The sequence below is a fragment of the Beta vulgaris genome, chromosome 7, assembly GCF_026745355.1.
Source record: "Beta vulgaris subsp. vulgaris cultivar EL10 chromosome 7, EL10.2, whole genome shotgun sequence".
Classification (NCBI taxonomy): Eukaryota; Viridiplantae; Streptophyta; class Magnoliopsida; order Caryophyllales; family Amaranthaceae; genus Beta; species Beta vulgaris.
The window spans coordinates 56,660,936-56,676,005 of record NC_079208.1 but is presented as its reverse complement, the minus strand read 5'-3'; the positions used below and the strand labels follow the sequence as shown (position 1 = coordinate 56,676,005).

Genomic DNA, 15,070 nt, shown 5'->3' with positions numbered 1-15,070 from the left:
AAAATAGAAAAAGTTGATAATCACACCGTAAGACAAAGATAAAGTAAAAAAAAATTGTAACAAAAATGTTCGAGGATGACAAATTCTTAACAAATTAAATTGTAAAGGTAAGGATGAAAATAGTTATATGTCACCCAAAGTTATGTTAATGCAAATAAATTATATATTCCAAAAGATAAATAAACATTAGTAATATCAAAAAAATAATTTTCATAAAAAATAGATATTGTGATAAACGAATCGGGCGAGCTTGCCCGCGGCATTTTTAAGGTTGTCCATATCCATCCATTAATATTAGTGGGTTGAGTCTGGCCTGCCATAGATTTTTTTTTCAAAATTTATTGTTCAAAGCCGCAACTTTAGCGGACTTTAATGGACCGTCCTGTCTATGAACAACTCTAAACTTCCACGTTGAGTGACATCGAGTCCTATTTATATCAAACACGATCTGACCACACACACAATTATACTCCCTCTTTTTTTTTCTTTACTAACAATTAAGACAATGTCATTTTCAAGCTTTTGAGAGGGTACTTTTCGAGCCATTTATAATGTAAAACAATGGGGAAATGTGAAAAAGTAGTAATTTTAGGTGGAAAAAGAGAAAAACAAATAGTAAAAAGAAACACCTATCATCAATTCATGAAAAATGTAGCGAGTAAAAAAAACGGAAGAACCAAGAAAGTATTGTCCCAGTGGTGATGGGGACCGAGAGGAATGAAACCTAACCACGTCGAACTTAGCATCGATCCGGATGTAGCCCGGAGGGTGAATCGGGTGAAAAAAAAAAAACGGAGGAAGTAACAAAGAGGGTACATACGAGATACGACAGAGAAAAAAAAAATAGAAGCTTGCAACCCTAACCCTCCAAATTCCAATCTCTAGAATTTGCGCGAACTCTCCTCTGAGATCACAAGGGAAATTTCATCTCGCTCTACATATCATAGATTTCATAGTCTACATCCGTATTCATCAGCTCATTCCAGGTTTCTTTTCCATCTAAAAACTTTGATTTCTAATTACGTATTTCCAGCATCAATTCGAGGTGTTTCCGAAGAAAGAAATTGAAGCATTTTTTCGACGATTCCTAATAACTGAAGGTCTGTTTATGACTAATCTCACTATTTTAACTTTTACAATTGAAAGAAATCGAGGAAATCTTCGACGATTCTAAAGAGTTTAATTTGAAATTTTGATGTCTTATATCCAAAGATTTGTAGGTTTTCACTTGATCTTCCATTTTGATATCTTCAAAATTGTTGAATGACAACATATGATTAGCTCAGAAGAAGAATTATATGCTTTTCCATTTTAATATCAGCTGTTGATGCTATTTATTGTAATTTGATGTATAATTATTGAAAATGTGATTTTTTTTTTCCGCTTAATCTCTGATTTTACTATAAGAAAATGAGATTTTGTTGTTAGAGAAGTAGAGATAGTGCTTGTTGGCTAACATACTCAATTTAATGTATTTGATAGTTGATACTTTAAATTATACGTGTGTTAGTATGTTGAACTTCTCAAAATTTACGGAGGATCAAAGTGCAAACTTCTTCTTGGAAACTAATCATGTGATATGCTGCTCTCGAATGCTGCGATTTCGATATTTTCATTGACAATTGTATTGTTGGGTATTCCTAATGCCAATTTTGTGATAGATGTCACTGCAAGAGAATTTGGCAAGGTTCCGAAAGCAGCAAGAGAAGTGCCAATCAACTCTTTCGAGTATTGCTTCTGCGAAACAAGCCTCAACAAAGACCTCGACTCCACCAAAGACTAACTCTAATGTACAGAAATCAACTTCGACACATACGCGGCCTCCTGCTCCTGCTGTCAAATTCTCTAATGATACTGAAAGGCTTCAGATTATTAACAGCATAAGGAAGTCTCCTGCTGGAGCTCAAATTAAGCGTGTCATTGATCTCCTTTTAGAGGTTGGTCACTTTAGCAGTTTAGTGTGATTGGTCATTAATTTCTGTAATTGTATCTCGGAGGGAAATCAGGAGTTGTTTTTTTCTAGCTTATTATGATGGGTTTATTATACAGCTGCACAGTGATGGACATGATGACTACCTGTTAATACTTCATATTCTGTCGTACCTATCGAGTTGTGACAAAATTATGATGAGTTGCCAGGAGAAAATTGTTGAGATTAACTATAGTAATTGTTTTAAGCGGGCATTTTGTTATGCAGCAAGAACAGCAGCAAGAGTGGTAATATAATAATTCTAGTCATTATAATTAGTCTCTTGATATTTGTCACTATGTTACAGGTAGACAAAATTTTGAAAAATTTAGTATAGTAGTTGTTAAGCTGGCATCTATTTAAGCAGCAAGAACAGCAACAGGATTGGTAAAATGATTCTAGTCATTGTAATTAGTCTCCCGATATTCGTCAGTGTACATGTAGAATTATGTTGAGAAATCAACTACAGTAATTGCTAAGCTGGCATCTTTGTCAGCAGCAAGAACATCACCAGGAGTGGTAAAATAAGTCTGGTAATTGTAATTATTCTCTTGATATTTGTCACACTGTTACATGCTGGCTGGATATTCTGTATAACACCCTTGGGTTGGTTGCAGAGGAGGGAAGCTTTAACTCCTAGGCAAATCAATGAAGTGTGCCACGTCGATGTGTATGCAAACAAAACTGTTTTTGAGAGTTTGAAGAACAACCCAAAAGTGTACTATGATGGGGAGTGTTTCTCTTACAAGGTAGGCCTGAGTTATTGAGTTACATTTGGTCAGATCATTGGTTTGACACCATTTAGTTTTTGATAAATAAATGATTTTCTTTGTTTTTACAGTCAAAGCATGAAGTTAAGAACAAGGACCAACTGCTTGTTTTAATACGAAAATTTCCAGAAGGCATGCCTGTCATTGATTTGAAGGATTCCTATCTAAGTGTGATGGAGGACTTGCAGGTAGCTACAGTTTCTTCTTAAACCCTCTCCTTTCTCTCTGTGTCAGACCTTTTCTGACTTTTATTGGATTGGTGTTCCATAGTGTGCAAACTGAGTTGATACACCACACTACATGACTACAGCATGTCTATGGAAATGTGTTTCTACTTATGCATTAGTCAACATTATTGGTCTCACTGCACAATGTTTTAGGGTATTTTATATGATTATTTCAGTCTTAAGTGGATGACGATCATGTTCAGATTGATTATGGGTAAAGTTGTACAGGCTCGCAAAATTGTAGCCGTTCAATACTTGTGGATTTAGCTAAGGCTGGGTTATATCATCCTTTGTTTTCCTTGGTAGTCAATTATAAGGGAGTCTTATTGAGTGTATGCTATTTTTTTGTAATTTATTTTTTCTGTATTAGTGGCGAAGAGTGGAACTGCAACTTTGAACCTCTTTATCTGGTAGGTCTGGACTTTTACTGGGAAGGTGACAATTTGCCTCCTTGTTGGTTATTACTTGTTCCCTTTATTTCCTAATAGTAGCCGACCCAGTGGCTTTTACCCCCTTAACTTGATCAATATACGGAAAAGTGGGATCCACTTAATCTTGCAGCCATAATTGCACCTGAAATTGTCTCCTCAGTTTTCACCAGTTAATATATATCTTGCTTTAAATTATTCCTGGTTCATGTGTACATCACTTTATGTGCATAATCTGATCAGTGAGTGCTTTTCTTCCACCACGAGAAAAAGTAAAATTAAATGGAGAAGCTACTAAACGTGCTGCTAAAGGTTGAAGTATTGAATGAATAATCCTCTATTTTTCTGTATTAGTCTCTTCCCTAGTTTACCTGCACACACGCAAACGTGGTCTCTCTGCTTACTGTCCTTTCTTTCTTAAAATCTCCAACAAGTCCAAATGGTATAAATTCATTCCAGCACATTCTGCAAGGGTTGCTGATGATGGAGAAGGCAAGGGACAGTTGACATAAAATGTTAGAAGAGGCAGACCGTAGGGGGATAAATAATTTGAGGAAGATGATGTTTATTGGAGCATGATGATGAGGATGTATGGATTATTGTGGTAGACGGAAGTCAGGGAGACTAGCTGATTCTGGAAGTTGGAAATTTAATAATTGATCGTTGGATATGGATAATGCTGAGTTGCTGATACCATGGTTAATGGATCATAGTGGCTCTGTGATGTTGGTGATTGGGGCATGTTATTTGTTGTCTGGAAATTCGGGCTGGTGTTTGTTGCTTGGAAATGGGGAATGGGTTGGGGGGGGGGGGGAGCTTGGAGAGAAGAGAAAATGAGCAAAGGCATCTTCTTGGCGTAGGTTCTGAAATGAGGAAAATGGTGTTTGTGGTGGAAAGCAAACATAAAAGATATTGGAGGAGGGTGCAAGCTTCTCAAGGCTAAAGAGACCAGATGGCATGTTCTTTTTGGTCACGAGTTATCACTATCACTATATAAGAAAATGTCTCTTGTCATTTGACTCTGGTTGCTTAGTTAGATACCTTTATATAGAATGTAGATAGTAGCACGTGACGTAAGTTGGAATCTATGTAGTATACTGATATAAAGTGATTATCATCACAGGTTCGGCCATTGCAATATTGGTACAGTAAAAGTCATTGGTTAATGTTGTAGTAGCTGTTATATATGGTATAAATATATGCCTTTGACATTGATTTTATGCCCACTTATAAGTCATGTTTGGTAAAGATAGTGCCCGTAGTGTTTTTGAAAAGGCATGCAAGGAACATTTGGGTCTATGAGATGTAACATGCAAGCCTGAGAGAGAAATCGCCACTGGGCACATAAGCATCAGTAGTCTTAGTCTTGCTCGCTCACGCACACACCGTAATTAATTTACAGTAAAAAAATAATGTGTAACTTGTAGATTGTTCCTACATTCCGAGTGTGTATATTTTAGTAACAGAAAAGCTTGTGCGTCCACCTTGTTGATTTCGTGCACCTCATGCCTTTTGAAATACTGGTTGCAACAAAGCTGAGCCAGGACCAATTTACCATAGTGAAGTAGTTAAGGGAGGAAATAGACTACAGTCAACAGTTGAGGGATTGCTTTTGTAATTGAACCAACTGCAGGGGGGCACTGTGGCACTTTCCTCAAAAAAGTTACTGGTCATCTCATGTAAACCGACAATATCATTCTGGGAGTGTGCTTTGTAATCATCTACTGTTATGTTTCAAAGTTTCATCTTTAGTTGTGGATGTACATCCTGTTTCTCCCACGAGTGGCAATACTTCTTTCGGTAGGGGATCTATGGTGTGTGTCTGCCATTGTGGAACTCTTAAGGGTCTTTGAAGTTGTTCATGGTGGATTACATTAGTGATTTCAGCTTGTTAGCTCTTGGTTTGTGCATTGTTCTTTTATAATTTTCTTCTTTCGTGTGCTGAGGTGGGGCAGAATACATTGCTTTTTTACAAACTTACTCCCTGAGGGCTGAGATGAGTAGCACTGTTATTGATTCACATTTTTCTATTGCTGTCACTGACCTAGTTTAACTTATCTGATAATGTATTATTTTCCATAGATTTTGAAGGCTGATCGAAAAGTTTGGTTGCTCTCAAATTTTGATTCCCAAGAGGATATAGTCTATCCAAACGATCCTCGGTTTCCTATCAAGGTGGATGATGATCTTAAACAACTCTTCCGCAGCATTGAGTTACCTCGTGATTTCCTCGATGTTGAGAAGGAACTTCTAAAGAGTGGTACCAAACCTCTTACAAACACTGCACAGAGAAGGGCTGCAGCACAGATTCAAGGCCTTTCTTCAAAAGCAAAGCCTAAGAAGAAGAAGCATGAAATCAGCAAAAGGACTAAGCTCACTAATGCTCATCTTCCAGAATTGTTTAAGAACCTTTCGTCACAGTGACTTTATTTGTTGTTTTGATACCAGCATTCTAGCAGACTTTCTTCACCTGGATCGCTATGTGGATAAATTGTAAATTACCAAATACTGTTTTTCCTCTACAATGTATTGTACTTCTAATTGGAAATTGGCTCTATATATACTACTGGTTTTTATAATTCTTTTTTGCCTAATCAGGGAAAGTTTTAGGCAATTTTAAGCCAGTAAGCGAGACGTCATGAGTTTTTTTTGGCCTTTTATGGCAGTCAAGAAGAAGTATTATTTTTACATTTTTACGGTTTTAGTAAAATAAAAGCAATGGTGTTTAATGCCAACAAATAACCATGTGAAATTTAAGTCCAGAGCTACCCTCGAAACTGGCACCAGGTAACCATGTCTCAGCATTTAAAGCTCTCTGTAAGATAAAAGCAACTGTTTTTAAGGAGAGCAGAGACAGAACAATATCTGAAATTTTTTAAAATTCCCGAAGCAGTTGGGAAGATGCAACTCAAATGACTTTTAGTGGACTTCAAATAGTCATCTTGGAACCTAAAGCAGGCATACTTATCCTTTGTTACACCATATTGGTTTATTACTTCAGAAATGGTAGCTGCAGCAGTTATCCTGCCTCTTGTGCCCTCTACTTGCTGTCAAAATTTGTCATCATCTTCTCAGTCTTGCTCCTCAATGCTATCAACTGGTCTGTTTTACCGTCCACGAATTCACCGGGCACAGTTTTCAGTGTTTTCTGTTCTGTCCTCTCCGTCACAAGGTAACACACTCTGTCACTGTCTGCACGCATTTTTCTCAGCCATAAGAGCATGCTAAATGTCTGAGTGTTTCTTACACAGTGAACCAGTCTGCTAACTTTGTGGAGAAGTCTAAGAAAGGAAACTTGGTACCGTTATCTCAGTGCATATTCTCTGATCACTTGACTCCGGTTCTTGCTTATCGTTGTTTAGTAAACGAAAATGATCATGAAGCACCCAGCTTCTTGTTTGAGTCAGTGGAGACAGGCTTACACACTGCAAATTTTGTAAGTTTTGATGATCATTATTTTGTTGCATTCGTTTTCCTTTGAATAGAGGTGGCCTCTAGGCAGGGTCAATCTGAGCCCACCCAGACCAGGTCCTGATTCGGATCACTCGAGTTAGCCTGGTCCAACTAGTGGGTGGGTCGAGTTTCTAATGCAGCTGTCAACACAGCCAACTCTGACCCAACCCGATTCCCAGCCCGAATCATCCCATGACCTGGACCACGCGTACCACGCAGAGTGTAGTCATGTGTCTGGTTTTCCCCACCCAGCATTGCTTGGTCCACAAGTGGGCTCGTCGACCTTTGAGTAATACATTTTTGATATCAATCATCTGTAGGGAAGGTACAGTATCGTTGGAGCTAATCCAGCAATGGAAATTATAGCAAAGGAGAATCTAGTTACAACGATTAATCATCGCGAAGGGTGGAAGAGAGAAGAGCTTTCAGAAGACCCTTTGATAATCCCACAGAGAATCACAGATAAATGGTCTCCTCAGTGCATGGATGAGCTTCCCCAACAAGTGTTTTGTGGTATGATTATGACAATGAATTCTTGTCTATAAGCTTTTTATGTCCTGATCAAAGTGGATAGAGACTAATCCTTACTTTTTCATGTCTTAGCTAATGTAGTATTCAGTATTCACATAAGTATAAAACTCGCATTTCCTGTGAATCATTGTCGACTTCTCGTTATGCTTGTTTAGTTGACATAAAATTGCGCGGGAAGTACATGTTTCTGGGAAGTGGAAGACACTTAAACTATTTAGTTAACAAAGACAAGAAGCGTGACTTCCTTAAAAAGGGACAAAGTAACTTACCAGTTTTCCCTAGGTAAGTGAAACTTTCCATGGGAATTTCTACCTCTTTTAGCCAATTAAATGATGATTCACACTTCCCAGAAAATGTATCTTCTCGGAATCATATTTTTTTGAGAAGTGTCCAACCTATCAGCTAGTATTTTGTTTTTAGAACTCATTGGTTAAGTTAAAGAAAAGGAAATGAAAAACTAGGGGAAGGGGTGGTAATGCTATTTTTAGTTGTGCACCAGGTGGATGGGTTGGATATTTCTCCTATGATACGGTGCGATACACAGATAAGAGGCTTACATTTGCAAGTGCCCCAGCAGATGACAGGAATCTTCCTGATGTGCATCTAGGTCTGTATGATGATGTGCTTGTGTTTGATCATGTTGAAAAGGTATAATTTCTCCATATAGTTGCTTAGAATAAAGCCTTAAAGATGCATTTTGCAATGTATTTTTATTATGTTTTTCCGTCTGTCATAATTTTTTACTTGACGATTATGTAATTCAGAAAATTCACGCAATCCATTGGGTTCAACTGGATAAATTTTCATCAATAGAGGACGCATTAGACAATGGAACGAAGCGCTTGGATTCTTTGTTATCGAAAATTCACAATATAGTCAAGTAAGAAGCCATATTCTTACATTTTGAGGCTTATTCTTATTTGCATAACCTTATAATCATGTCTTTGTTGTTTTTCTTTGTTCAGTCCAAGACTATCTTCTGGTTCAATAGAACTCAATGCTCAGAGACTCCGCACACAGTTAGAGGTCTCTCGTATGACAAGTGAAGCATACAAGACAGCCATGTTAAAGGCTAAGGAAAAGATGTTAACTGGCAGTGACACATGCCAAGTTGTACTCAGTCAGCGGTTTGAAAGGAGAACATTCTCGGATCCTTTTGAAGTATATAGGGTGTTGAGTGTTGTCGAGCCAAATCCGTTCATGGCTTATATACAAGTAAGCTAACTTCCTAGGTCCTGGTCTTTTATCTGTAAGTTCTAATCAGTAAAAATTGGTAACTGCATATGAACAACAGGATCAACAAAACTCATTTATATAGTATGAATCAGCTAATATTGGGAGTATATATATGTGTATATATATGTGTTTCATGTAACTCCCATCACAATCTCACAGGTTAGAGGGTGCATCTTTGTTGCTTCAAGCCCTCATATTCTCACCTATGTTGATAAACATGTAAGAATAACACTCATTTTATTGTATATATGCCTTCTGATTCTGGAAATGCTGCTAAATTTTGACATAAGCATGATGTTTGTTCTGCAGGGCAAGTTTACTAATCAAACGCTTTCAGGGACTGAAAGATTATCGGAGACGTATAACGAGGATGCTCCGCTAAGTAAGCAGTTTATCAATGGCCAAAAACATTTTGGAGAGCACAACAGGGTAGCTGACTGGGTAAACAACTATACCAAAAAGGTTCATAAATCTCTCTATATTAATGCCTGTCTTTTTCTACTGCATTCTTAAAAAAGCTCCCTGTTGATGGGAGATTAATTTTTGAGCTTTTTAGTTTCTTGAGAATAAAATCTTACAGTCACCTTATTTGTTTGAGGATTTGACATTGTTGTTAAATGTTAATGCATAAAATGCACTAAACAACTAAGGAGATAACAAAAATGTCCTTATGGACTAAAATTACCAAGTGAGTACATGAGTTAAAGTGCATTCTCTTCACCTTTAAAAGATAGTTTGAGGTTGATCAAGTCTATTAAGGGCGTATAAGGTCTAATCAAGTGCAGACATGAGGAAAAATCAGGATCGATCAGATCTATTAAGTTCAGGTGAAGAGAATGCACCTTTGGGGTAATTTTGTCACATCCTTCTTGTTCTATGCTTAAAACCTACACATTTAGTCCAACTCGTTTCCGTATAATGCAACATGATTTAAGGATTTTAAGAAGAAAACATGTCCATATTCAACTTAGATTCGAAAAGTTCCATCCAATGAAGTTTAATTTTTTTCGTTTTCCTTTCCGTAGTCTACTCAAGAGTATTCAACATGCTGGGAAGCTCTGAAGAGCGCGTTGCCTTCAGAGGCATTTACTGGAGCACCCAAGGTTAGTTTTCTTCTTATTTGCTAAAATTTTGTTTAAGATTTGTCTTCAGAAATGTTCAATATTTACTAGTTCTGCATTGTATTGATGATTTATAACCACAGATTGAAGCAATGCAACTGATAGATAAACTCGAATTGAATAGGAGAGGCCCATATGGTGGTAGTTTTGGCTGCATTTCATTTTCTAAGAACATGGACATTGCTGATCTTGCTTCAAAAACCATTGTGTTTCCAACTGGGAAAGCCTATGATACATTGTATTCTTACAAGAATCTGAACAAACGACGAGAATGGGTTGCTCATCTTCAAACTGGAGCTACAATCAGGGTGGACAGCGGTCATGGAGATGAGCAGGGACATTGTGAGCGAGAAGCTGCAGCGGTTGCTCGAGCCATTGATCTTGCTGAGTCGTCGTTTCTCTGAGTTTCGTCCGCCACATCTTTGCTACTCCCAGTTGGAATGAATATGTAAATATAATCATTTTAAGAAATCTAAAAGTGTGGCTTAAGTATATGAAGAAATATACTTCTATGACAATGGCAGATTGGCAGTTCAACAATATAAAGCTTATAAAATTCCCTTAAATCTTCAATCGAGTCTCATATGAGTTACTATAATCTTATCAAGTTTATGATGCTTGGTACTCCTCATCAATCTCTATTCATTTCAATTGCGATCAACTTGTTCGGAGAAAGGCAATATAGATTAATGATAAATCAAATGAAGGTTTTTAAACCAAATCAAAGAGAACTGAATGAAAATAAGATTTCTAGATCTGAAAATTATTAATATTATTATTGACGAGTCATGACAATTGCACCTATAACCAACTGAAAGAATTATTCAAATGAAACATTGGCTCAAAACAATCTATCTATCAGGACTAACAAAGGAAAATAAAGAGGCTTGACACTAATTCACCATATTATGAGCTTGGCTAACAAAGTGTTCTTCAACAAAATGAGTTCATGTGAAAGAAAAAATAAGTTGATAAATGACATGTGGTCAGACTCTCTTGAAATGTGGTCAGACTCACTTCTGAGTTGATTTGTGTCTGTATATAAGGTAATAAAGACCTGTTGTTCTTCATTCGGATCCCCGACCAACCTTCATAGATGACAAACTAACAGTATCACTATTCTTGAGCTGATCAAGTTGCTTTTTACCACGTCGAAGCAAGTATTCTATGTAAATGAAATTCTTGCGATCAATTAGTTTGGAATTGCGGTGGAACTCTTCAGATACAATTAATTCAACCTGACGACGATCTTCAGGGGATTTTGAACGGGCTGCTCGTAGAAAACCTCTATAAAGATTCAGGACCTGCTTCTGTAACCCCGAGAGCTTTAGTCCAGCAGTACCTCCCATTGCATTCTTTGGATAGCCAAGAATCGACGTACAATTGCTTTAATTTAGCTCATAAGGTTGCTGCACATGAGATAAAGATGGCATCAGTCTTTCATGTGAATAAACGATCAGGTGATAGATACAAGAGGCCATCATATTTCTTTTAGAGTTCATGCCACTATCATGTACGTGTACTTTCCCCGTTCCTAAAGAATAAGAATTTTCATTGTTACCATAAAAACAGACTCGGAGGAAAATGCACTGACTTGGTAGAATTTGGGTGAGTCAATCCAAACTTTTGAGGAGGAAAAAGAAAGTTGTTTAGATAATATGGGATGAGTATAGTTGACGTAGCAAGTTGGCTCATGTGGTGGGGAAAGGGAGGAAAAAGAGAGAAAAAGACTCACAAATATTGGAATAAATCATAACTGAGAAGAACATTTCGGAACAGGGTAAAATGGAAAGACAGAAGATCTTTACTAATACTGTATGTTTGGATAGGGGAATTTAGAGAGGAAGGAAGAAAAATGAAAGGGAGAGAAACATTTTCTCTTGTTTGAATACAACATGGGGGAAGGGAAGGGAATCGGAAGGATCAATTTCCCCTTCTATCTTAATAAACCAAATCCTTCTAGTGTTGGAAATATTTGGAAGGAAAAAGCAATCTCACTCATCCCTTCCTTTCCCTCCACCATTGCTATCCAAACACACTGTTAAGGAACAGAGGGAGTATATCATTTAATATACATTGCTTATCCCTCAAAGGTTCAATCTTAAACATTTATTTTCTACCAGACATGACACATAGGAGAAATCAACAGCAGCTGAAATCATTCCAAATTTGTTATCAGTTGAGCTAAACCAGAAACTCAAGATACCCAGCACTAGCAAACATCAATTATATCTATAGTCATCAGACTATGCTTTGATGAAGTTGTGCTAACACAAGCCTTAACCATTTGGTTGCAATTCAAAAAATTAGAATTGAAAAGATTCATTTTCCTTCCCATTGAAAAGATTTGGAAGGAAAAAAAAAAACACTCACTCTCCCCTCTCCTTCTCTCCCCTAACATTGCCTCCATGATTGCATTCCAAACAAAGTGTTAGAAAGAGGGAGAGTGCCTTTTGTTCATGGAGCTTCTAGCAAAACAGACAGCAATTCACAAAAGAGAAAACAACAAATAAACAAGAAGACTTTGATAGTTTAAGAACTTGTGAAATTAATCAAACCAAATTACGTCCCAAGGATATCATAGCACTTATGTATTATCCACTAATAGAGGTAAGCTGATATAGTCCAATCAGAAAATTCGAATAAAATTTGTGGAAGGGATGCATAAGACACTTCGTGTTCTTATAAGATGCTTCAATGGCTTCTTGTCACAGGAGGGCCAGTGGCCCACTTATTTAAAAAAGACATAATCATACAGGTTGATGAAGCTTTGCCTAATTGTTCTAAACTTCAGATTCTGTGAATTATAATATAATGAATCCGCAATTTCATAAACATTTCTCCTCCCCCTTAACTACCATCCATCACAACTCATAAGCAATGCCAAACTTTTACTATTAAGAGACAGCTACTTCTCTTAGGCCGCAGTTCTTGATAATAGAACTCCTAAAGTTAAGGTTGCACAAAGCTAAATTTAGAGATAAATTGGCTCTCTATCAATTTCCATTGCCTTCGCTTACACTCATGAAGCAATGTCACATAGGAGGATGAAATAAGAGAGTTTCTTACCATGCTATATCGTTTAAGTTAAGAAATGGAGATAGATAGAAAAAAAAGTATTCCCCCTCCTTGAGTCTAGAATCACAACAACTAAGCAACACCATAAAACTTATTCATCAATGGATGAAAAACCATGATGACTATCCAATAGTAAGTCTCTTCAGAAACGCACGACAACAGTTCATGACTACAGTCTACAGATCAATTCTAAGATAAATGTACTATGGCAATTGGCAAGCAACACCAAAAAAACCATGCTCTGAAATTTTTTATTATGGAAGATTCAAATTTCAATTCTTGCTCAAATGTGTCGAATGTCAAAGTTTTCAATTTTAAAGCTTACTTATTCAAATTACTCCTACAAAACTCTTCATAGCCTTGGAAGATCAAAGCTTCCTATCTTTATTAAAAAGCATTATTTGTCCGCAACCATTTTCTCTCACTAATCTCATTTGTTCCTCATTTAGGGAAAGATCATTTGGTGATAAAAAAATTAATCTGATGAAATAATCAAGAACAAGTGAAAAATGGCAGGAAAATATGCTCATCTACAAATTGTATCATAAATTTTTGTTATCATTTAGTTCCATGAAACAAACAAACATGAATTAACAAGTTATACCCAGAAATTCGAATCATAAAAACATGAAATAACCAAGTATCTGAGAAAAAAAATAGGTTGAATTCATGAAACAAACAATAACAGCCACATAAAAACAATGGCATGAATAATCACATGAAGTAGATCTAAAAATCGCAATTTGACACCAAATTCGCAACAATAGCAAAAATCGTCTGAGCAAGTAGATTAATCTAAGGAACAAAAGAATAACCTGGAATGAGCTTCTGCCATTCGAGCACGAGGAAGAGGAGAGAGAAAATACGAAATTTCAGATTCGAATTGGCGTGTGTGAGTGAAACGAAAAAATGTATGGAGTTTTAGACTGAGGAAGTCCTGTATACACCTACGTGCCAAAATATAGTTCCCATTTTCATTTTGGATGTCTCAAATATAGCTCTCATTTTCATATATAGTTTCATATTTTTCTGTAATTTGTCTAGAAAAATCGTGTCCGAGCATTTATTTGCTTCTTGAATTTTGTTTTTTCCTTTGTTTATTCAACCAAGATGTTACAATTAATGCTCTTTCACCAATTATTCTCCATCCTCTCTCCTAAGATCATCTTTTCCCATACAACATTTATTTAAATAAACAAAAAATCTTTACTACCCCTCTTAGATTCTACTTGCATAAATTACCGTGAAAAGAGGGAAATGAGAACTATATTTTGGGACGGAGGGAGTATTTTTTTATTCATATGAGTCACGAAGGCGGTACAAAGTATAAAGAAGGGAAGGGGGGATTCGAACCTGTAACCTAGTTCACAGCACCTCAATATTAATCACTAGGCCCAAGGCATCCTTGGTTAGAAAGTCCTAGTATATGATAGTGTAGTTGGTTAATGCATTTTAGATTACTTACTTATTATATTAATGAATATAAGATTATATATTAGTTGGTTAATGTATTTGTATATTAGGTGAGATGTAATAAATTCAAGTCTTAAAACACAAATTCGTTATAATATAGCCTTGAGCGAGAGCGGATGATTTTCTAATCTTATTTTTTCTTACTATTACAAAATATATATATATATATATATATATATATATATATATATATATATATATATATATATCATTGACGTGATTTTGGATTTAGATTATTTTTTTCTTCATAGTTATAGTCTTGTAGAACAACCTTCCACCTTTTTCGGATTTGGGATAATGTATACTCTATCCGGTCTTTATTAATTTACCCGTTTTTTTTACATAAAATTTTAGGAAAAATAATGTTGTGGACATAGAAGGGAAGATAAACTATGATTTTATGTTAAAGTTGAATGAATGTGTGATGGAAAGTTAGTGGTCTCATTTTAAAAATAGAAACAAAATATATGGGTAAACTAATAAGGGACATCTCAAAAAGGAATACAGGTAAATTAATAAAGACTGGCATGAGGGAGTACAACGCAATTGAAGTCCGTCAAGACCTCCTCTAGATTATTCTTTAATCAATATATTAATATCTAATTTTATAGTCCATCTGTTTCATTTTAATCTAAACATTTACACTTTTCACGCATGCCAATGCAAAATTTTGAGGACATATATCTTTAGTTTTGTATTTGTAAAATTATAAAAAGTACATATTAATAAAATAGATGTTATGATGAATCTAACAAGATCCCACATACATGACTATATTTTCATC

General features: G+C 36.1%; 3 protein-coding genes across 5 annotated transcripts; 2 read left to right on the top strand and 1 right to left on the bottom strand.

Annotated features, from left to right (window-relative positions):
* The first annotated feature begins 807 nt into the window (after positions 1 to 807).
* On the top strand, positions 808 to 5,973 carry LOC104899977 (uncharacterized). 2 transcript variants are annotated; one of them, XM_010687281.4, is made up of 5 exons: positions 808 to 986; positions 1,662 to 1,937; positions 2,587 to 2,718; positions 2,811 to 2,927; positions 5,477 to 5,973. In XM_010687281.4, the coding sequence occupies exons 2-5, from the start codon at positions 1,662 to 1,664 to the stop codon at positions 5,816 to 5,818; spliced, it is 867 nt and encodes a 288-aa protein (XP_010685583.1). In that variant the 5' UTR covers positions 808 to 986; the 3' UTR covers positions 5,819 to 5,973. The 2 variants fall into 2 exon arrangements, with proteins under 2 accessions (XP_010685583.1, XP_010685582.1); XM_010687280.4 differs by having other exon boundaries at positions 809 to 1,100.
* A 150-nt stretch (positions 5,974 to 6,123) lies between these two features.
* Positions 6,124 to 10,290, top strand: LOC104899976 (anthranilate synthase alpha subunit 2, chloroplastic). 2 transcript variants are annotated; one of them, XM_048634161.2, is made up of 10 exons: positions 6,124 to 6,566; positions 6,646 to 6,830; positions 7,168 to 7,360; positions 7,878 to 8,026; positions 8,143 to 8,258; positions 8,344 to 8,593; positions 8,774 to 8,833; positions 8,924 to 9,055; positions 9,640 to 9,717; positions 9,819 to 10,290. In XM_048634161.2, exons 1-10 carry the CDS (start codon positions 6,398 to 6,400, stop codon positions 10,137 to 10,139), a joined length of 1,653 nt encoding a protein of 550 aa, XP_048490118.1. In that variant the 5' UTR covers positions 6,124 to 6,397; the 3' UTR covers positions 10,140 to 10,290. The 2 variants fall into 2 exon arrangements, with proteins under 2 accessions (XP_048490118.1, XP_010685581.2); XM_010687279.4 differs by having other exon boundaries at positions 8,924 to 9,076.
* Positions 10,291 to 10,490: 200 nt separating this feature from the next.
* Positions 10,491 to 13,732, bottom strand: LOC104899975 (succinate dehydrogenase assembly factor 1, mitochondrial). The gene is made up of 2 exons (XM_010687278.4): positions 13,629 to 13,732; positions 10,491 to 11,144 (listed from the first exon to the last, which is right to left on the bottom strand). The coding sequence occupies exon 2, from the start codon at positions 11,082 to 11,084 to the stop codon at positions 10,803 to 10,805; it is 282 nt and encodes a 93-aa protein (XP_010685580.1). The 5' UTR covers positions 11,085 to 11,144; positions 13,629 to 13,732; the 3' UTR covers positions 10,491 to 10,802.
* Between the last annotated feature and the right edge of the window lie 1,338 nt (positions 13,733 to 15,070).

What these genes read in the sequence shown, in the direction of transcription:
- LOC104899977 (XM_010687281.4), top strand. Translation starts at nt 1,662, where the DNA reads ATGTCACTGCAAGAGAATTTGGCAAGGTTCCGAAAGCAGCAAGAGAAG. An exon ending in TCATTGATCTCCTTTTAGAG is followed by an intron (nt 1,938 to 2,586) that starts GTTGGTCACTTT and finishes GGTTGGTTGCAG; the next exon opens with AGGAGGGAAGCTTTAACTCC. An exon ending in GTGTGATGGAGGACTTGCAG is followed by an intron (nt 2,928 to 5,476) that starts GTAGCTACAGTT and finishes TATTTTCCATAG; the next exon opens with ATTTTGAAGGCTGATCGAAA.
- LOC104899976 (XM_010687279.4), top strand. Translation starts at nt 6,398, where the DNA reads ATGGTAGCTGCAGCAGTTATCCTGCCTCTTGTGCCCTCTACTTGCTGT. An exon ending in GCTTACACACTGCAAATTTT is followed by an intron (nt 6,831 to 7,167) that starts GTAAGTTTTGAT and finishes AATCATCTGTAG; the next exon opens with GGAAGGTACAGTATCGTTGG. An exon ending in CATTTACTGGAGCACCCAAG is followed by an intron (nt 9,718 to 9,818) that starts GTTAGTTTTCTT and finishes TTATAACCACAG; the next exon opens with ATTGAAGCAATGCAACTGAT.
- LOC104899975 (XM_010687278.4), bottom strand. Translation starts at nt 11,084, where the DNA reads ATGGGAGGTACTGCTGGACTAAAGCTCTCGGGGTTACAGAAGCAGGTC.